This window comes from Haemaphysalis longicornis, unplaced genomic scaffold (assembly GCF_048455015.1).
Source record: "Haemaphysalis longicornis isolate Haplotype H1 unplaced genomic scaffold, Haemaphysalis longicornis Haplotype H1 scaffold_4, whole genome shotgun sequence".
In the NCBI taxonomy this organism is placed as follows: Eukaryota; Metazoa; Arthropoda; class Arachnida; order Ixodida; family Ixodidae; genus Haemaphysalis; species Haemaphysalis longicornis.
The window spans coordinates 157213459-157235011 of record NW_027526361.1 but is presented as its reverse complement, the minus strand read 5'-3'; the positions used below and the strand labels follow the sequence as shown (position 1 = coordinate 157235011).

General features: G+C 50.2%; 1 protein-coding gene across 1 annotated transcript in view; it reads right to left on the bottom strand.

Annotated features, from left to right (window-relative positions):
* Nucleotides 1-7390: 7390 nt before the first annotated feature.
* LOC144180064 (ATP-binding cassette sub-family A member 2-like) overlaps nt 7391-21553 on the bottom strand; it is a 41210-nt gene continuing 27047 nt past the window's right edge. Inside the window, exons 6-9 of the mRNA XM_077708472.1 lie at nt 19928-20115; nt 15376-15549; nt 11036-11249; nt 7391-7717 (exon numbers count right to left, since the gene is read on the bottom strand). Of these exons, the coding sequence (XP_077564598.1) occupies nt 7538-7717; nt 11036-11249; nt 15376-15549; nt 19928-20115 (756 nt within the window). The 3' untranslated portion in view covers nt 7391-7537. The remainder of the gene's footprint in view (nt 7718-11035; nt 11250-15375; nt 15550-19927; nt 20116-21553) is intronic.

Below are 21553 nucleotides of genomic sequence, written 5' to 3'. Positions count from 1 at the left end.
GGGGGTAGAGGTGAAAAGCTTTGCTTTAATATGCCAAAAACTCTCCGGTGTCCATTCTTCAGAGCTGGTCGAGACGTGCCACAAAACGTGACAAATATTTGGCGAGCCCGCCAGGATTGGTTCATCGTCACACGGGATATTTCCATTGGGCCCAGTCACGTGTCTAACCAGCTTGGAGAATGGATTTGGAAAGGTTGTTGACGATAGTTCAATCGCGGGGTTTGAACAAAACGTAGTTTTTTGAATTGTTAGATGAAGAGAGCCGCAAAGTGCATGAGAAATTTTATGCAGAGGTAGAAGAACTGCATGAGAAATTTGATGCAGAGATAGAAGAACTGCGAAAGAAGGTAGAACTAAAATCATCGAGGCGGCACTTCGTGAAAAATAGTTTGTGCGAGCGAGGAGGGAGCATTGAACCTAGCTCACCTGATGCACGCGCCTAGCCCACAGCGATGATGCCGATAGCAAAAGAATAGAAATAGAAAAGGTGCGTTCGCGACAGAGCTTGTAGGAAGAAAGATGCAATGAGAGCGGTGAACGTGCCGCACGTGAGATCGAAGGCACGCGGAACGCCGACCGAGACGAGGCACGTGATATAGAAAGAACGCGGGTCGGAGGCAACTACGAGGCAGCGAGTAAAAATGAAAATAAAGAAAACGATTGCGTCTGCAGACAGCCTACTAACGAGAAGAGAGAGAGAGAAAGGACTTTTATTGGTTATCCTGCACTATCGGTGAGGGGGATCACCACACAGGGTTCCGCCCTCACCGTCGGCTGTTGGTGTTAAAGCCGATCTGAAGACGGGGCCGCGTCCGGCCGGAGGCGTCGGCGCTGGGGGGTCCGACCATTGACGTGATCGGGAAGCCGCCCGCGCTTCTGCCTGGCCAGAGCTGTCTCCAGCTGCTGGATCACCATGAGTTGGAGCTCCCTAGTCGGGGAGTTCATATTTTGCACGACATGTTGTGGTAGTTCCGGTGGGTAACCCCTCACTCTGTGTTCGTCACACCCCCACATTATGTGAGGCAGGTCCGCGCGCACCACACTACACACACAGCACACGTCACTCTGGTAGAGGTCCGGACAGATGTGTCGCGCCAGAGCTGGCGTGAGCGCTATACCAGTCTGCAGCACTTCTACTCAGAAGCGAATGAGGCTTCGGTGCTTGTCGGCGTTGTTCGCGATACCAGGCAAGGACTTCACCAAAGCTCAATGCCGGGTGCGGTTCGTTTTTCTCGTCGTTGCCTTCCGATCGCAAGAGAGGGGGCGAGGTGACTGCGCGGTGTGCGAGCTCGCGCGCAGTTCTGTCCGCTTCCTCGTTGCGGTTTGGCGTCCTTCCCAGAGTGGTTTCCATGTGCGCCGGGAACCACCTAATGTGGGCCCGCGCAATTCTATTTGTGGGCAGTAGTCCATGGGCGGGTCGCCCAATGATCCCTCTGCTGTAGCTGAAATGGCGGAGCGTGAGTCACTCAATACTGTAATGGCCTTGTCCAACTCACAAGTTAGCGCCAGCGCGATAGCCGCCTCTTCTGCCTGCGTTGCCGTATGAGCGGATACGCTACCGGCTGTGACGCATTTGCCATCGCAGGCCCGTATGACAGAGAGTGCGAAGGTGTGGGGCTTGTTCTTGTACATGGCCGCGTCAACGTAGTATGCCTGGGCGTCATCCTCATACGTTCGGGCCAGTGCTTTGGCCCTTGCTTCCCGTCGCCCCTTGTCATGCTCCGGGTGCATGTTGCGAGGGAGCGGCGGTATGGTCAAGTGCCGGGTCAAGCGGCCAATGTGCCTTTTCTCCACGTTCGGTTGATCTTCTTCAGTGGGAAACTCGTTTGGTGCGGTCATCCCTGCTTTCTGGAGTATTATTCTGCCCGCCTTCGTGGCGTTTAGGCGGACGAGCTGTGCTATGCACTGTGCCTCTCCGATTTCCTCTAAAGTATTGTGCACGCCTAGCCGTGCTAGGGCTTCGTTGCTGGTGCTAGGGAGGAGACCCAGGACCGCCCTGTGCGCCTTACGGACGGCCGCATTGATTTTATCCTTTTCATGCTGTAACCATTTGTGGAAAGCTCCGATATAGGCGACGTGACTTATGACGAAGGATTGCACCAATCGCAGCAAGCTGGTCTCTCGCATGCCCTGCTTTTTCGTAGCCACTTGCTTAATGAGACGAGTGGCGATGCCAATTTTCGTGATGAGGCGGTCAATCGCTAACGTGTTTCCTTTGCCTGCGTTGATGTGCATGCCCAATACTCGAATGCTAGACACGTGAGGGATGATGCCTTTGTTCCCTGTTCGGAGGACGATATTGGCTGCTTCTTCCTCAGCGCTTTTCCTCCAGTGCCCTGGTGGAGGCAGGATCAACAACTCTGATTTCTGGGGGGAACACTGTAGTCCTGTTCCTTGTAGGCATCCCTCTATCCGGTGCATGGCTTCCTGTAACCGGTCTTGGATATGTCCGGTCGCACCACCCGCGACCCACAGCGTCACGTCGTCCACGTAGATGGTATGCCGGACTTGGGGCAGGTCGGCCAGGCTATCGGCTACCGGAATCATAACTAAATTAAAGATAAAGGGGGAGATCACCGCTCCCTGCGGTGTTCCCCTACTTCCCAATCTTCTCTCTTCTAGCTGGAGGTGTCCGACATGGAGCTGTGCTGTTCTATCGGTGAGAAAGGCTGGGATGTATTCATAAGAGCGCTTTCCCAGCCCTAGTCTTGTGACTTGTGCCAAAATAGCGGAGTGGAGTACATTGTCAACAGCGCTCTTGACGTCCAGTCCTAAGATCGCCCGGCAATCCGTGCTGCTCGGGCGGTCCAGTAGGTCGCGCTGGATAAGGAGCATGACGTCTTGAGTGCTTAGTTTACTTCTGAATCCAATCATGGTAGGTGGGTACTTGTCGTGTTCCTCTATGTGCGCCTGCCACCTATTATTAAGTTATGCTCCATAACCTTCCCTACACACGACGTGAGGGATATGGGTCTGAGTTTGTCAATGCTAGGCGGCTTACCCGGTTTGGGAATTACAACGGTACGTGCCGTTCTCCATTGCTTTGGTATGTACCCGGAGCGCCAGCACCTGTTGTAATAGTCTGTGAGTGCCGAGATGGCTTCGTCGCTGAGGTTGCGGAGCGTCTTATTGTGTACTCGATCAGGGCCGGCGGCGGATTTGCAGTTACGCTCTTGGATGGCTCTACGCACCTCGCTTTCCTCTATGTCCGCATACAGTTCGGGGTTGTCGGCTCCTGCATATCCCGGGTGTGTGGACTGCGCTGCCTTGGGCAGGTATTTGTTGTTGAGGTAGTCTCGAACCCCTTGTTCTCCGCGATGTTTGAATGCCGAGTGCAGGATTTTTCCTAGCCGGTGGCGTTGAAAAGATTTACTCTGCGTCTCGTCTCTGAGGTGACGCAGGAGCTTCCAAGTACGACTGGCGTGAAGCTGCCCATCTGCCTCCTTACAAATGGCGTGCCATTGTTGTCGGCAGAGTTGCTGACTGTAAGCCTCAATTTCACGTCCAAGTCGGGCGATGCGCTTTCGTAAATTTCTGTTAATTCTATTCCTTTTCCATCGACGTTGAAGGGATTGTCTCGCTTCTATCATATGAGCCAGGTGCGGGTCCATGGTGGGAATGGAGTCGCTTGTGTCAATCTCGGTGCTCGCATTTTCCACCGCCGCCGTGATGTCCCTTGTCCATTCTTCGATGTCGTCAATGGTGGTCCGAACGTTTTGCTTGCGGAAAGCATGCCAATCCGTGCGCTTGTGTTTGCGACTGGGGGCGTTAACGTGACTTCCCCTCAGCTCCAGGCTCACTTCGAATATGTAATGGTCACTTCCCAAGTTTAGACCAGTATTTTTCCAGGTGACCGACCTGCCGTCCGGGAAGTGTGCGAACACGAGGTCGGGGGTCGTGTCTCGCGCCGTGGATGTTCCTAGTCTCGAGGGTTTACTGGCGTCGGTGAGCAAGCCGCTTTCGAAGAGCGAGGGGGTGAACGTAGTCAGTGTGACACGGTAGCAGAACAGATGCAGAGAGATGAGCGCTCTGAGAAGAATCCCGGCGAGAAAGGTTTGATGCCTCCAAGTAATTATGATGTTTCGAGGTTGCCCAGCTTCTCTACGCAAGCATTGATTGAGGACGAGGGGTCTTTTCTACCGTGTACCGGTAGGAATAGCATGCGGCAACAAGGCTTTAGCTGTGTGATTGTCGAGGAAAAGGGCAATGACAGGCAGGCAGTACAGTCAGCGTCTGAGCTTGTTACCGAGTTCAACGGGGCAGAGCCATGGGCTGAGGCTCCCAAACGGCTAGGGCCGCGCCCTGAAACGGATTGCTTTGCAGTGGACCAAACAAAGCGAAAAGTGGTATTGGACCGGGTTACCGCAAAGAAGAAAGTGGGCGCTGACGAAAAGGTTGCGCGAGCCCCCAATAAGCAATCTCGCGCCGACATCAGCGAGAAAGAACAGGAATTCCTTAGTGGACCATCGAAGCAAAGGGAGGAGCACTGCGTGTGGCATAGACGGGTTAGAGTGAGTGAGGGTAGTCCTGCTGAGAAAGGCAGGCTAAGCATAAAAGTGGCCCAGCTAACAGCCAAAGGGAGAAAGATGAGCACACGATGGGCCAAGACAAGAGAGGCTCATTGGAAGTCCCACAGTGAGCAGGGCAAGTCAGGTCGCTCAGGGCACAGAAGACCTACCGCGCTAAGAGGCTTGCGAGCTAGGTGTAAAAGGAACACTCTCTATTGCCCAGTAGGAGGTGAACTCGCAAGGCTTAGGCGCCTCAGGCAGCCATTCAGCCAGGCTACGTGCTACCGTCTATCCAGTGCGGTGACAAAAGTTGATTGTCTGAATCGAGCTGACAGGGTAACAAAGGGTGCTGAGTGGTTGAGGCAGAAGAAGGTGAAGATGAAGCCGTACCTGAACGAACCCGGTTGAAATCATGGACTCGACTTGGCCAGAAATAGGACCCATAACGGTAACGAATAATTTGTGTGTGGTGGTAGAGCATAAATATGGTAGTATAGTTAAAAGGCACGCTTTGGTGTAGATGTATACAATGGAAATATGATTGATGTAGTGACGGAGTTAGGATTGAGACAGTGGTGTCAAAGATTACATTATTGATGCGTTTGATTGGATGATGTGTTCGAGTCGAGTGTATGAGTAGAGTGGTGACGGTGTATGACCTGTAAATATAAAAGAAGTGGTTTCAAAGTGTCGATTGAGGAGTAGGAGGAGGAAAAGACGTTTTTTGATGTGGATTGAGGAAGGCTTGTTGAATAAGAGATGATTGATGTGTTTGATATTTTATGATGGGTTAGATCGGAGTGTTGGAGTAGAGTGGTGTTTGAGAAAGTGATGTATTGGTGATAAATCGGGAACGTGGTGTGCACGAATGGGTGTGTTCTGTAGACACGAGTGAACTATAGATGTGTTGAGAAAGTGAGGTTGAGGTGAAGTGTGAAATGATGGTGTGTAGAAAGAAGTGAACTGTAGAGTGAAGAAAAAGTGAACGGTGGTGTGTGATAAGGTGTGTTGTGTGTGAGTAGTGAACAGTGGTGGTGATCTGAAGAGACATCGGCTACAAGTGAGCAGTTTTTTGGGAAAAAACTTTTGAAGAGGGGGCCCATTGTCATGATTAAGCGAGCAAAGATGACGTGTCATAGTAGAGCCACAGGCCGACGAAGAGGAAGACGAAGAGAAGGCAAATTTCCCGCGAAGAGAGCGGACTAATGGCGAGGTGACGCGAGGGAGGCACGTGGAGAATTAACCAATGTGGTGGTGACCCGTGCGGCGGACACGGGCACAGCGAATGGGAGAGTGCCGCGACGGCCGGGCAGAGGCTATTTAATCCCGGGGCACAGGCCGGGGGAGAGAGACCAGAAGAACACCACAGCAGGAAGGTCAGGTGGCACGAGTCCGAGGAACAAGCCGGGGGTACGAGGCCACGCCATCGATTAGAGCCACGTCAGCCTGGGCCGGAGTGGACCGACGTGTAATCGGCTCCTACTTCCGCGTCGTCCCACCAACCTGCGCTTTGGTGGCCCCAGCGGCGACGGTCGGGCGTCTGCGTACAGCGAGCACGCACCGTCAACTAACGCCTTGGCGGTCCCCAGGCGGCGACGTTCCCGGAGTTCGCGGTGCTACCTGCTTCCACGGCGACGGCCCCGAGGCCAGGGGTTGCTTCCTGCTACGAGGGCTACCACGAGGAGTAGCTGAAGAGCGGTCCATCGGGTGACTACCACGCACAACTACGTTGGTACCACCACCACCGGCACCGCGGCAGCGGACAACGACGACCACCAGCGTGTCACGGCCACGCTACGGTTTCGACACGTTAGCGCCGGAGACAGCGGTAGGCGCGTCCGCTAGGGACTTGATATTATATGGCCCTTATTGTTAAGATTGTTGACATAGACGTTGTATAGAGATGAACTAGGACTGGTTGCATTATTAAGGACTTCATTGTAGTGACTTTTGGTTTGGTTGGTTGGCTTTTCTGGGTTTTTGTTAGGAATTAGTATTTAGGAATTTATTTGGAGTTCTTTGTTTGCTTTGTGTTTACTTTGCTTAGGGTTGTAGTTGTACATAATAAATGTGTGCTGTGGTAAATATGCCAACGACTCTCCCGTGTCCATTCTTCTGAGCTGGTCGAGACGTGCCACAAAACGTGACAAATATTTGGCGCCGGTGTACCGCTCTTCAGCTACTACTCGTGGTAGCCCTCGTAGCAGGAAGCAACCCCTGGCCTCGGGGCCGTCGCCGTGGAAGCAGGTAGCAACGGGAACTCTGGGAACGTCGCCGCGTGGGGACCGCCAAGGCGTTAGTTGACGGTGCGTGCTCGCTGTACGCAGACGCCCGACCGTCGCCGCTGGGGCCACCAAAGCGCAGGTTGGTGGGACGACGCGGAAGTAGGAGCCGATTACACGTCGGTCCACTCCGGCCAAGGCTGGCGTGGCTCTGGTCGATGGCGTTGCCTCGTACCCCCGGCTTGTTCCTCGGACTCGTGCCACCTGACCTTCCTGCTGTGGCATTCTTCTGGTCTCTCTCCCCCGGCGAGTGCCCCGGGATAAATAGCCTCTGCCCGGCCGTCGCGGCACTCTCCCATTCGCTGTGCCCGTGTCCGCCGCACGGGTCACCACCACATTGGTTAATTCTCCACGTGCCTCCCTCGCGTCACCTTGCCATTAGTCCGCTCTCTTCGCGGGAAATTTGCCTTCTCTTCGTCTTCGTCTTCGTCGGCCTGTGGCTCTACTATGACACGTCATCTTTGCCCCCGTAATCATGACAGCGATGACATTTTCCAAATATGCGTTTCTGTTGGAAGCACTGACTAAAACACATTTGTGTGAAGAGGACAACCCCGCATTCAATACGGATTTCATTTTTCTACAGGTTACCCTCATGTTTACCGTTATGGAGAAGCGTTCAGCAAAACAATTACAGTTGTACCGGGCAATATATAATATTCGCATCCAGAGTACGCCAACTTTTACATTTAACCGCAGCAAAGGAGTTCCGCGTTCAACAATGTGCGCAGTTTGAGAGTCCCGGCATCAGTCGTTAATGGCCAGTTTTGCTTCTGCCCGAGCCTTGCGGGCGAAGCCGAGGAAGAGCTCCTCGAGGTTCGTGTCCGTCACAATGATGTGTTGGAAGTCGAAGGTCTTTTTCAAGGCGGACACTTGCTGGAACAGCGCACTCCAGGCCGGACGTTGCTCCACGATGAAACGGAGGCCCTGGGGAGAGCGAGAGTTTATAAATTTCCGTTCAGAACAGAACCTAAAACAGCTCTCACGCAGGAAAGAGGAAGGCTGCCTGGAACAGATGAGAGATGAAAAAATATTTTTACCTCTTGTCTTGACTGGTCTGCGGGAAGGGAAGATGACAGAAAAGATGCGCAGATATGGATGTCTCCCATCTTCTCCCTGTCTTTTTTGTGACGTTATTTCCCAGTATGAATAGGCATCAACGCGCCCACATTTCCCAAAAGAGGCAACTTCATAACAACATAAAAAGGGGTCAATTCTAAGGTGACTTTTTGTAAGGTGGTCACACAGTGCTGTAATGTTTCTGATGTATTTCATATACAACTGTAAACCAAATCTTGCAGAGCGCATACCTTTTATATTTGCAAGATTCCCGAACCACCATGAAATGTAAATTGTTTGATATTTGGAAACAGTTTTTGGTGACAACCGCCTTTAAAAAGCTGGGACCTATTTGTTATCTTCAAGTCTCCTTTTAGGACAATACTATGCACCGTCGTTGATCAAGCACTAAAATGTAATAATACTTTCGGTTTGAATAAACTGTTTGATTTTTAATAACTTGACATTGGTGGGTTGGAATCACAGCAGTATTTTGTAATTGATGACAAAAACCGCAAAAGGTGCTTTTAAAGATTTTGACGCATCTTGCTTAGCTCCAGGTGATGCAAAACAATGTTGATGTCATAGATTACGGGCCTCTATTTGGTCTCAAATCAGCAGGTGAAACTTTTATCGGAAGCTAATCCAGCCTCTGAAACGGCTGATAAGTGAGTTGATTATGAAGACACAAAGGAGGCATATGATTTACCGTGCAAGGTCGAAGCGGTAAGCGTAGAACCAATTGAAGGCCAGATGTTTGGTTATCTAGACTGTGAAGGACTATATGAAGGCAAAGAGTTGAAGAGGTATGCGGATATTATGCTAAATCATCTACAACACAGTGATATAGAGAACGAGAGCTTGTTTATTAGGGTAGACAATAAGAATACAAATTGAGCGACCAATCAGACACCGCGTAGTACCAAATAAAGGAATGATAGGCAGGGCAACTTTTTTAAGAACCATGGTTGCACTCAGACAAGCGCACTCGGACAGTTAAAAAATCCGATTCTGTCGACAGCAATGCTTGTGCCATCTTTTATGCGATCACAGACACTCGGACGCATTTGCAGCAGCTTGTGGCTAAAACCTTTTTTGGCTTAGTATAGGGGTGTTTAAAAAATTTCGCATAGCAAAAGCTTGCCTATTCAGCAGAATTTTATCGCCGTTGCTGCTGAAGATACGCGCAAGTAAATGTCAAACGTCGCTGTACACCGACAACGCATCATCCGGACACGGACACAGGTGACATCATGCCAAACTGGCTCGTGGCTCCAAGACTGGGCGGCCAATTCTGAAGTCATCACTGCAGCCGCAGGTGCTTGTGGGGCCCTCATGAGGCGAGAAGTTGAATTTCTAGAATGATGCCAACCCAATTTTGTGCAGTAAAACTATCTCAACTATCTCCACTCAACGGTAAACTTGTATTTTTGCAGGTGCCCTTAACCGGAATTTTAATGCGCAGTATTCTTTGCCGAGTACCCGTACGCCAGAACCGTTTAATGCCCCATATTTCACAAAAATTTAGATATGGGGAAGTTTTACCTGTAATTGTTATGATAGTGTAAATGTAGAAAATGAATAGAAGAGAATTTTGAAACACCACAAAATTGGAAAACGAAATAAATAGCGAAAAGTGGCGAACCGTGTAAAGCCTGCATTTCCATAAAAATGAAGACTCGGCTCAAGTTCCCCTGTAATTGTTATATTAGCGTAAATGGAGATAATTTGTCGAACACCGTATTAAAAAAACGTACAAATTTGGTTCTAAAAACTCACCCTCTAGATGAGCGACATAAGAATCCTACGCATCAGTAGACATTCCATGAATTCCCTCAGCTTGTTTTATCCAGCGGCCCTACATATGCAGCCAAAACAACTGCTCGCAGCCGTGGCAGTGATCCGCACAGCAATATACTTTTACCTGAACGAGGTGTAAAAATAGGTATTTAAAAACTTCCCTCGCTAAAACAATAAGGTAGTAGAAGAAGTGACAATCGGGCTAGTTGGTAATCCATATGGGACATCTTGAAGGAACCGCAATTAAACACGGACACTAGCGAAAGAAACGACAAACCACAGCGGTGACTCACAACTGTTTTCTTTATTAGAACAGACACACACCTAAATACTACAACCTAAACCCATGTGACAGGAAATTATACATACGTCACAATCCAGCGTATCATTTACAAAACATCACAGGCATGGAACAGACTGTGTGGATGAAGGCGCGTGTTATATTTACGTTACAGAGCGATTTCAAAATTCAAACTCACTCACATGTAAATGAATCAACGGCACAATTAAACAACACCCCCCTTTTTTTCTTAACACGCATCTAAGTGCAAGTGCGAGCATGCGTTCCAGGAAACGGTTATAATATCTGTGCACAGGTATAAGTTAACACGAGAGATTATTGAAGCATATAAGATAAGAAAAAAGGGGTGTGGTGCTTTAGTGTGCCGTCGATTCATTTACATGAGAGTGAGTTTGAATTTTTAAATCGCTCTGTAACGGAATTATAACACGCGCCTTAATCCACACAGTCTGTTTCATGCCTGTCATGTTTTGTGAATGATACGCTGGATTGTGACGAATGTGTGATGTCCGGTCACATGAGTTTAGGTTGTAGTATTTAAGTGTCTGTCTGTTCTAATAAAAAATCAGTTGTGAGTCAACGCTGTGGTTTGTCGTTTCTTTCGCTAGTGTCCGTGTTAAAGTGCGCTACCTTCAAGGTGTCCCAATAATGATGTGCAGTCTCTCCATATTCTCTATGCAGTTTAAAAACCATGCACTGAAACCAAGACAGAGCTGCTTGACTCACATTTAAACGTTGCATGACACCAGCCTAAAGGTTGCAGAAAGATTTGTCGAAATTTTGTTTGCACTGTCGGCAATATTTCGAACCATTTTACAACCCGCCCACGTCGGACGCAGCGTTTTCCCAAAGCGGGACGCATCACATTTTCTAAATAAAGGCTACTGCTGGTGGTGGGAATGACAATAATCTATCGTTCCATATCATCACTACCTCGACCCCAATTAATGATGTGGGACTGCAATGTAACTGCGATAGCAAAAAAATTAGAAAATGAGCAAGACATGATCCATAAGATGAAGAGGGATCCTTTCTACACACAGATACCAGGTGCCAATATGTTGTCCCCTTCATATGGTACTCACGTGCTTTTCGTCTAGTTGCCTTGCGCCTGCGACCGCTTGAACGACAGCCATGTTGAGGGCGTGTGCATCAACCTTCGAATGCCGAGGCAAAACGAATTGGATGGTGACGTCTCTGCCGAACTTGGTTTTCAAATGCTGCAACGATCCCAGGCAGGTCATCTGCCCCTTGACCATGATGCTGATGCGGTCGCAGGACACCTCACATTCAGCCATGCTGCGAAGTTGGAGAAGAGAGCTGACATATACGTGAGGCAGATTGCGGATTACTGTGTCAGGGGCTACGAAGAATTCGCTGGGGGCCGACGAACGAAAGAAAATAGAAGTACGAACGGAAAGCGGAGAAGACGGCCCTGCAGCGTATACGACACCGCCACAGCTTTCGCCGCCAACGCCTCCCCGAGACGCCGCCAGTGTTTATACGTACCATCACGCGGCCCCGAGCGGCGCCCGCGTTTATACGTGCTGTGTACGTGTGGTTCGGATTTCGGACCCTCGCTTGCGAGGGTAAACTGAACTACGTGCGCAGGGAGTCGCCCCACCGCCGCGCATCGCGACGGACGTTCTCAGTGCCAATTCCCCGATCCTATAACGCAATGTAATCAGTTTTCAAGTAATTAAACAGTTTAATCTCTTTCCAAGACAAGTCCTTACTAAAACCGGCCACTCTGACATGGCGCAGCCAACAGGATCAGGATTTGAGGCCACGGAACGAACGGACGAGGAGACGAACGACGCGGACGAACTGCACCATGACTACGAGAGTGCACGCGGACGAGGGGCAACGACAGACTCCACGTCAACGGTGATCGACCGGCTGCTGATTTCAACGGAACGCGACGTCCTGTGTTCAGCGACGAAGCAGCAGTTGGTGAATGAACTACGATCACGAAGGCTCCCTTGCTCTGGCCGTAAGGACGACATCGTCTCGCGTCTCCTAGAGGACAACAAAAAACGTCACCAGCTCTCCAAACGATCGAATGTGCCAACGATACTTCAGGCTGCCTACGACGACAAATGGCAGACGAACCTGCAAGCGGCGCTATTCGAGAACAGGAGGCTGCGCGAAGAACGAGAACGTCTTCGGAGACAACTGGCGAGAGTCGGCCACACGTTTCCCACGGTGCCGGAGCCAGCGGCAAGCCTTCAACGATACGACGCACACCTTGGTCCGGAGACGCGCAGCACGCACAACAGCACGCACACGAACGAAACGACGCATGCAAAACGGTGCACCACCCGCTCACTGGACCTCTCCCAGGTGATCGCCACGATTACGGAAACGCAAGCCAAGGTCAGTGAATTCCTGGCGAGATCGCGAACAACCGCTGCTCTGACACCGAGCCAACCGACGAACTACACCACCAACGCGCAGGTCCTTTCGGCAAGGAGCAACGAGACGCGCCACGTACGCAGCGCGCACGAGCCAGAACGCAGCACGCACCTGGCACCCGCTCCCCCTGTCCAGACCTCACCTACGAACGGTACCGTACCCGAATTGGTGGAGCTCACGAAACAAACGCCCAGAGCACCGAACGCAACCGAGCCAGTGCATACGAAATTTTCCGCACGTGCTGTCCCGGCCCCAGTCCACGCAACCAACGACAACGCACCCGGATTGGTGGACATGGCCCCGACGAACGAGACGCAAACTACACGAAACGCATCCGAGGTGACAAACGACATCGTGCCTGGATTGGTGGAGCTCACCACCACAGCCGAAACGAACAGCACACGGAACGCACCCGAGCTGGTACGCACGACAACCATCGCACCCGCTGTTCCAGAACAGGTACCGCTGACGAACGACATCGTACCCAGACCAGAGGCGCTGACCACGACCAACGAACCGCCCGACGCACGGAACGCGACAAAGCCAGCACGCACGGAGGAAACGCTATTCATGACACCCTCCGGTCCCGCTGCTGCCTTCCGGACTTGTCCAGCGAACGTAACAACCGCAGGAACAAACCTTGCCACGAGAAACGAAACGCTAAGCGCACGTGGTTCAACCCAGCCGGAACGTACGAGCTCTCCGGCACCCGCTGCTACAGCCCGAGTTTACCCAACGAACGACACCGCACTCGCGCAGGTGAACCCATCTACGAGCAACTACGCACCCAGCGCACGCGGCCCGTTCGAGCCGGAACGTACAAGTTCCCCGGGCCCCGCTGCTCCGATCGAGACTCATCCGACAAACACCACCATGGTACAGGAGGATGCAGCCGTGAGCGTACGGGCACCAGGCAAACGAGACGCCATCGAGCCTACTTGCACGAGAGGAATGCCTACCGCACCACTTTCGAAACAACCGGCAAGTGACCAGAGCTTTAGCGACGACACGGACACGGCGAGAACGACAAGGAACGACACCGATCCAGACAAGGGCATCGAATTCCCTACCGAGGAAGCCACGCCTACGACGCCAAAGATTGTGGGACCGAATGGGCGAGGCGAACTACGCCCATTTTCCCACAACAGCTTCGCTTCCGAGGGCAACCACGGCGAAGGCGAGCAAGGAGTCGCAACGAATTTGTCCGATCAGCCGCGCCACTTCACGACAACGCCGTGCCACCGCAGGCTGAACGAAAGGACAAACGGCTCCCGAACCGTACGAAACGCACACCTCGAGCAAAACAACGCCCTCAACGCACCGAACTCCGCGACTTTCACGGAAGGCATCTCGCCACCAGACGAAACGCACGCCCACGTTCCCACGCGCATCAAACCCGCAAGAAGCTACACAGACTCAATCGCCGACGGAAGCGACGTGACCAACGCAACGCCGTAAATGCTCCCAAGTTCACGTCCGACGAAAGGAATCCCACGGTACGCAAAAATCAAGTCAGTTTGAACTTCGCCGACCTCTTCGAAACGAACGCCCACTAAACGAAGTTTATCCGGAGCAACGAAAAAAACAAAACGCCAGCATCGAGCAACTGCACAAACGTTTGCGCACAGTTGCGTCTCTGGATACGAACGGACGTCAAACAACGCGGACACCCACAGAGCTCGCGGATAGCTCCATCGGGCGCCAACTCGGTGAAGGACCTGGGGACAGATCCTTCTAAAGGGAGGTCGTGTCAGGGGCTACGAAGAATTCGCTGGGGGCCGACGAACGAAAGAAAATAGAAGTACGAATGGAAAGCGGAGAAGACGGCCCTGCAGCGTATACGACACCGCCACAGCTTACGCCGCCAACGCCTCCCCGAGACGCCGCCAGTGTTTATACGTACCATCACGCGGCCCCGAGCGGCGCCCGCGTTTATACGTGCTGTGTACGTGTGGTTCGGATTTCGGACCCTCGCTTGCGAGGGTAAACTGAACTTCGTGCGCAAGGAGTCGCCCCACCGCCGCGCATCGCGACGGACGTTCTCAGTGCTATTTCCCCGATCCTATAACGCAATGTAATCAGTTTTCAAGTAATTAAACAGTTTAATCTCTTTCCAAGACAAGTCCTTACTAAAACCGGCCACTCTGACAACTGAAAGCGTAGTGAGCCAAATTCTTTAAGGTGATGGTTTTCCTCGTATAGCCCTTGAAACTTGCCATTCGCATCAAAAATTTTTTTCGCAAAACACCGCAAAACACAGATTCGCATTCTCTGAAACTGCTCCGTTGAAAGTCCTATAGCAGCGGCCTTAAGCCTGCTAAAAATAACACGCTGTTTTCTTTGTTCTTAAGGTTGGTAGGGACGGAGATGGCAATTTGGCCTTACATTCGTCGATGATGGGAAGAAAAAATCAAACATTTTCTTGCAACGTTCCATTTCTTTCCCGAAATTCTAAAACTTCGGACTTAACATATTAAATTATATTTTAACTCGCAGTTTTTATTAAATGTGGAGAAGCAAATTTCTGCAGGATAATTTGGACATTCATTCAAGTGTTCTCAATGCAAACGAATTGTAGCAAACAATAATTAGTTTCTTCTACGCCGCAGTGAACTTCGAAGTAAATTCTCTTACCAAAACTTGATTTTACAATTATTGAGGGTTTCTCAAAATATAAAAAAAAACATTTATTTGCGCGACTTATGCCTGCGTATGCTATTGTTTCTTATATGGAATAAGATTTCCGTAGCTACATCTGCAATAAATCACGCGTGTTTACAAACCATTCTACTTTCATGGCTTAAAGGTATACACTGTCAAATGATTGCCTAAATTTTCGTGAATATAAGCGTATAATTGTTCAGCTGAACCCACAGTAGTAGTGGAGGAGGCTGTATGTTGATTTCATTAGATGGGTTGCCGTCTGCAAACCAATATGTATGTCATTGGGCACGTCGGTGCAGGCTTGCATTTAAAATATAATAACCAAAAACCAGACAAAAGCCCTCACTTGTGGGACGTGAGCACAATAGAGGTCATGGTAGACTTCTTGAGGGCAGTCATAGCTTCACGCATTTTGTTCCGCGATAGCACGTCGACACCTGCGTACGGCTCGTCCAAGAACACGACAGGGGGGTATCCGACCATGGCCACCGCTATGGACAGCTTGCGCTTTTGGCCACCGCTGCACGAGTGTGAACGTCAATTATTCGAAAATCTTGACTGACTCCAGTATCAACTTTATCCCTTTTTGCTTTTTAATAAAGGCATCAGTGAGGGGTTAATGTGATTCTACATTTAGCACCACCTGATTGTGTCGTCTAAGCTCATTGGAGCGCCGCGGTAATGTGTTTGCTTGCTGTAACCGTAATTCGAATGTTTCTCTTTGATTAAAAAAAATGTGCAGCGAAAGAAATGTATCCCTGCGGCTTCAATGTACTCCGTATTGCAGGCTTGCTGTCGGGGTATATTTGATCAAAATGGAGTTAGAAAGGTTCCTGCCAGCAATTACAGACCCAAATTACAATTGTTTTATTAAAACAATGGCTGAGGCTTAGCTCGCCAACCGCAGATATGCAAATTGAAAGCCTCGCTTAGCCTTTTAGGGTCTTTATTTTATTTATTTACTCTTCGAATAATTTGTCCTTATTATACTAATCGTCCGTGGCCTGCCTTTGTATATGGTTGTGGTCCCACTTCTGGAGCTTTCTGAGAAGATCGGCAAGCCGGGAAAAATCGGCGGGGTTGTCAGACGCTGCTTGTTGATGACGGCACAAAGCTTTTAGCCATCGCCTCCTGTATTTTTACAATGCCAAACACATCGCGCGCTTCCCAATGGGATTGGCTCACGCAACCGTAACTTAATTTGGGAGCGGCTTGTACCTGGTTGCCAAGGCAATCGGTGTTCCATATTGTCAAAGTAATGGCGCTTGGGACAGCGCTCTAAATCCCAGAGCCACGGCGGAAAATGTTTTTGCAACGTTGCCGCTCTCCACCACGCGTCGCCCCAAGCTGAACTGGACACATGACTGAAGAGCTGGGAAGGCTACCGATTGGGGAGAGTATGTTGGCCCTTCTTGTTGGGCATGCTTCCCTGTTTTTGCTGTCCGTGCTTAATGCGTGCCTATCCCTCGGCCATTTCCGGTCGGTCTGGAAAGAAGCGAGGGTTGTTCTTCTTCTGAAACCGAACCGCCCGCCGCATGACCCCTCTTCATACCGCACCATTTGCATTTCATCTCTACTCGGTAAGTTACTGGAACGCATGCTGAACGGTCGACTGTACTTCTTCCTGCACACGTCCAGCCTACTGCACGAACATCAGTATGAATTCACTCAGGGACAGAGTGCGACATCGGTGCTGCACAACCTGCGCTTGCATCTCCAGGCTTGCCGTGAAGAGGGATCGTTGGCTCTGCTCATTTCATTGGACTTTAAAGGAGCGTTTGACTCAATTTGGCACCCTTTCTTGATTTACTTCCTGCGAGCCCACCGCTGCCCTTTTAACATTTACCGCTTGCTTGAATCCTTCTTAGATGGAAGGTCGCTGCACTACAGAAGTAATGCGGGGAGTGTGCGTGTCCAGACAACGATGGGCAGCCCCCAGGGCCCACCTTTGAGCCCGCTATTATGGAACATCGCGATTCATGACCTACTGCGCCTTCCTGTACCACCTAATGTGCATATTCAGGCCTACGCTGACGATACAGTAGTCGTAATCAAGGGAGGTAGACGGCGGGCGCTTGAGAATCTCGCCAACGAGACTCCAGAGAAAATATTAAAATGAACGGGTGCTGCGAAGTTAAAATTGAACCCCCCCCAAGTGTACATGTCTGCTGGTATCGAGAGGACAGAGAGGTGCACAGCGGAAGCCGCCCATTAAGCTGTGCGGCACGACTTTGCGGCAAGTCACTGAGATGAGGCTCTTGGCTGTGGTGTTCGATAGCCACTTGACCTTTGTTGCCCACACGAATCATTTGCGGAACCGCATTGAGAAGATGTCCGCCGCCCTCATCGGTTTTGCGCGTCTTCATTCCTTTTTGGACCGCAGTCACCTTCGCCTTCTTTACCACAGAGCAATTCTGCCGACTGTAACTTATGCTGCAGCGGCATGGTGGGGCGATCATCAGCACCATTTGTTAAAAGCTAAAATTCACTCCTTGATGCGTTCGTCACTGTTTGTGGTCACCGGAGAATACACCACAACTAGAACCGCGGCGCTGGAAGTATTGGCAAACTCCCTTCCGCTGTCGATCGTCTTGGACATCGAGACAGGTCTTTTCGACTTGTTTCACCGGTGGCAGTCCACTGAGCTGCATGGAACACGCATTTTCCCGGGCGAGGTGGAATATCCTCTTCTCTGGACCTGCTGTCATCCCGCTCTACGCTTGGCTCTTCCACACCGCAGGATAAACTGCCGTACAGCTGAGAAGATAAAGTTGAGTCCCGGTTTACATGCGTACACAGACGGTCCTTTCACCACGACATCTGCCGGTGCAGCGTTCGTTGTGCTCAGCTCGTCTGATGAGGTTTTGGTGACGCAAAGGTTTCGAAAAGCTATTGACTTACACCGTTTGTTTCTCTACCTCAACAACAACAAGCCCTCCTGTCCCGTTTTCATTTATTCTGATTGTCTGTCTTTGCTTTTGGCTTTAGGAGATCCTTTCAACCCCTAAGAAACTGTTCACGAAATTCAAGTAAACTATCAATCACTGGCTTCTTCCGTTCCACTCTCCCTCTTCCACGTTCCCAGCCATTCCGGTGTGTGGGGCAATGAGCTCGCCGATCTCGTCGCTACAAGTGCGGCAACTAGGGGTGCAGAAGTGGAGGGGGTACTTCGAAGCGAATTGTAAGAGCACGGCTCTTGAAGGTAGGTCGGCTGCAGTGGCACGGTAGGTGGAGCTCTGACAACACAGACACTGAGTTGTTTCGATGGGTACCAAGTGTTTGGCCATACCGCCATTCTTTCCTCCACCCCGAAGACTCGCCCAACTTTTCACTGGACATGGACGGTTTCCCCATTATTTCCACCGGGTTGATCTGCTGCATAACAATACGTGCTTCTGCGGACTCAGTGCTCCTTCCATCAGCCACTATCTCCTGGAATGTGCAAAAACAGTTCCCTTTGTGTCGAGATTAAGTCGCCTCGTTCGCCTCCCACTGGAACCTACTTATTTGCGTCAGGCACTGGACAACGCTGAAGCGGTGAAAATTTTAATAGGACTGGTGGAGTTTGTCGGTAACAGCATGCCGGACATTTCGCGATAGTGAATTTGGCATCTAGTAGCCGATACCTGTTGGCTCTGCACATGACATCTGCCTTCCCCTACGACCTTTTGGGCGACGCCTGAAGGTAAAGACATGTGAAGAAGACGGAACTCAAGTTCTACTGCTTCTGGGACTTTCGTGGAGTCAACTGTGTCTGTACAGTCATCCGCTGCGTAATTCTTCCGGACGCTGCTCATTTGTGCTGTGCTCCTGCTGCCGTGTTTTCAAACAGTGCGTGCCGTTCGCGATTTGACAGTGGTGTTCCCGTGCATTCGGATGGGCACGGCAGGATTGGTGACCCGCTCGTGTCCTAGTGGCATGTCTTAAGATTTTAGGGCGGTGTACGCTCACGTTTCATAAGCGTGTGGACGGGCCAGTGGACATGCGTGGCCGTGCGGGTACGAACTGGCCGAACTGCTATGAACTGGCCGAAAGTGTACCAATATGGGGGTGTATTTAATTTTGCATTTTACAAATTGGCTTTTACTACAAAAAGTACGTTTGGGTTATAACCCCTGTTCATTTATTTTTGATTGGCTGCAACCTGCCATAGCGTTGCTGGAGCGGGTGTTGTTCCCCAGGTTATTATTTTTATTTTTGGGAGGGGGGGAACATGTAAAAAGAATTGGAAGAATTGGAATTGGCTGGAGTAGAAGGAGATGGTTTGGTTGGCAGGTTCGGGCTGATGCGTTTGGCATTGTAAAAATACAGGAGGCGATATTACAGCGCCCGCATTGCACTCAGAGAAGATGGCACGGCCTCCATCCCGTTCATGGACAACCTGGCATGCAAGTGCTGAGTCACGTGGTCAGGCGCGAAACAACAGCGGCGAATTATGCGCCAAGCCGGTCGCGGAGGTGGTACAGCGGACGCGGCCCTTTTTTGTCCTTATTTAGTGGGCGAACGAGCTCGGTCAGCAGAGCTTGGTCTGGGGAGTCACGTGGTGCGTTGCCAAAGATACGGCGCAGCTGCGGTCAAATGAAGGCTAAACCGATTGCGGCGGCAAAACCACTCAGCGAGATCAGTAAATCTTTGCTTTCAAATGTGGCAATCTCAGAATAACAATGGTGCCATTGGGAACCTCTACTTGGACCAGTTAGAGGACATGAGAATGGAAGTAAAAAAGTCGCAGCTGGAAAAACACTTCTTGCACTTGGGAACCTTAAACGACATCCTGAGTTGTGCACTTCCGATTAACTTCTGGCTAGATCGAAAAATGGCTGATACCGAACGGTAAAAGAATCTGCGACACCGTGCGGAGCATACCAAAATTATCGCCACTTGGGTGGGTCGAGTACCTGTAGTTCTCGCATGGCTCGCTTGCATGCTCTTCTAAGTCAACCAACTTGATGAGCCGCTCCACCATGCTGTGCATCTGGTCTTCCGGCACGCCGCGTAGTTGGCCAAACAGGCGCAGCGTCTCGTAAGCGTTCAGCTTGCCCAAGAGAGCGTCGCTCTGAGGGCAGTACCCAATGGAGGCCTGCCACTGCAAAGCGCAGATGTGAGAAAAGGGAATCCATGAACAGGATAGCGGAAGAAAAAAAGCCCATCCCATTGACACCGCAAAGTCGGCCTGCACTGGTTATGGGCAAATAATGTACGCGCGGAATTCAAACACCTTGACTCCTATGTTTTGTACGTTATATGTTCATGACAACGTTGATATCCTTGCGGTGGTGCTCTAGTGAGCAGCGAGATTTCACATGTAATTAAATTGCGAACTTAGAACACCATTACCTAAGGAACTGCTCGTATTTATAATTTTAGTCTGGGCATGAATATTCCTAATGCGCTTTTTATAGCTCTGTAGTTTTTGTTATTTTTAAGGTGGGCTTTATTAGGCCGGTATGAGGATTCCCATGTGACATGACGCATGTTCCACGTCTGTTGAGACCCTACTGTAAATCATTCTGAGCCCATAATATAGGGGAATTTAGGTGCCCTTTCATCACAACTACCAAATGTCCACAAGCTTTTCTTGCAATTTTTAGACGAGGTTAAATGTGGGAACGAATTGTTTGAAACTGTAGCCTAACAACTTCACTTCAAGTTGTGTCAAACAAGCACGGGGCGAGTAAGGTAGGTAATAAGCTACATCACGCTCAGTGCCGTGGCTCATTTAATACAATTCGCAACCTCCCTCGGAGACATGGTAGAGTCTGAAAGTATGGTTTGTGTTTCGGCTTTCGCTGGGACAGCGTTCTTAACAGCAAGGACAAACTTATCACCAGCAAAGCTGTGGGAAAACTTGGCCTCCAAAATATCGCTTGGAACAGCTAATTCTCTAACCCCGTTTCCTTCTTGTGTTTCACTTATTATTCCTTCAATAAGGTATGCATCTACAACACTGCACTCCTGTAAACCCCAATTTTACATACTTACTGGAGTCTGTCCAAAATAAAACTGTAATGTTGATTTCACCCTTCCACTCTAAGCACCCAGGTGTACCTTCGCTAAAAGATTCGCTGATCTTCCGCCTCTCGCAATGCTCTGCACGTTTTCCCGGCTATCATACTTTCACTCTGTCATCATAGGGCCTACTCGCTTTCGCACTATCTCATTCCTCATGCCTAATCTCATCTTGATCGTGCGCACAAAGTTCTCGTGATGTTCGCTAGAACAAACGCGTATACAAATTCTCCGCTACTTTTCAACATCACTGCATAGAATTCGTTATCATCGCAACGTAGCCGACTCATCTCAGACGTCATGTTATCAAACTACTGTTTTGGCTTGCATAGAAAAAGAATATTTGTGATGTCTGTGGAAGTATTTCGCTTTCTTGTTTTGGCATTTTTGCTGTTTCTCATATTTCCTGCGTTGTTAGGTTTTTGCTTTTTCAAAGTTTTGTTCCTACTGCTCGTTGTTCATTTGTTGTTCACAACTGCGTTATTAAGAGGTGCTCTCTAATGCAATCCAATGCC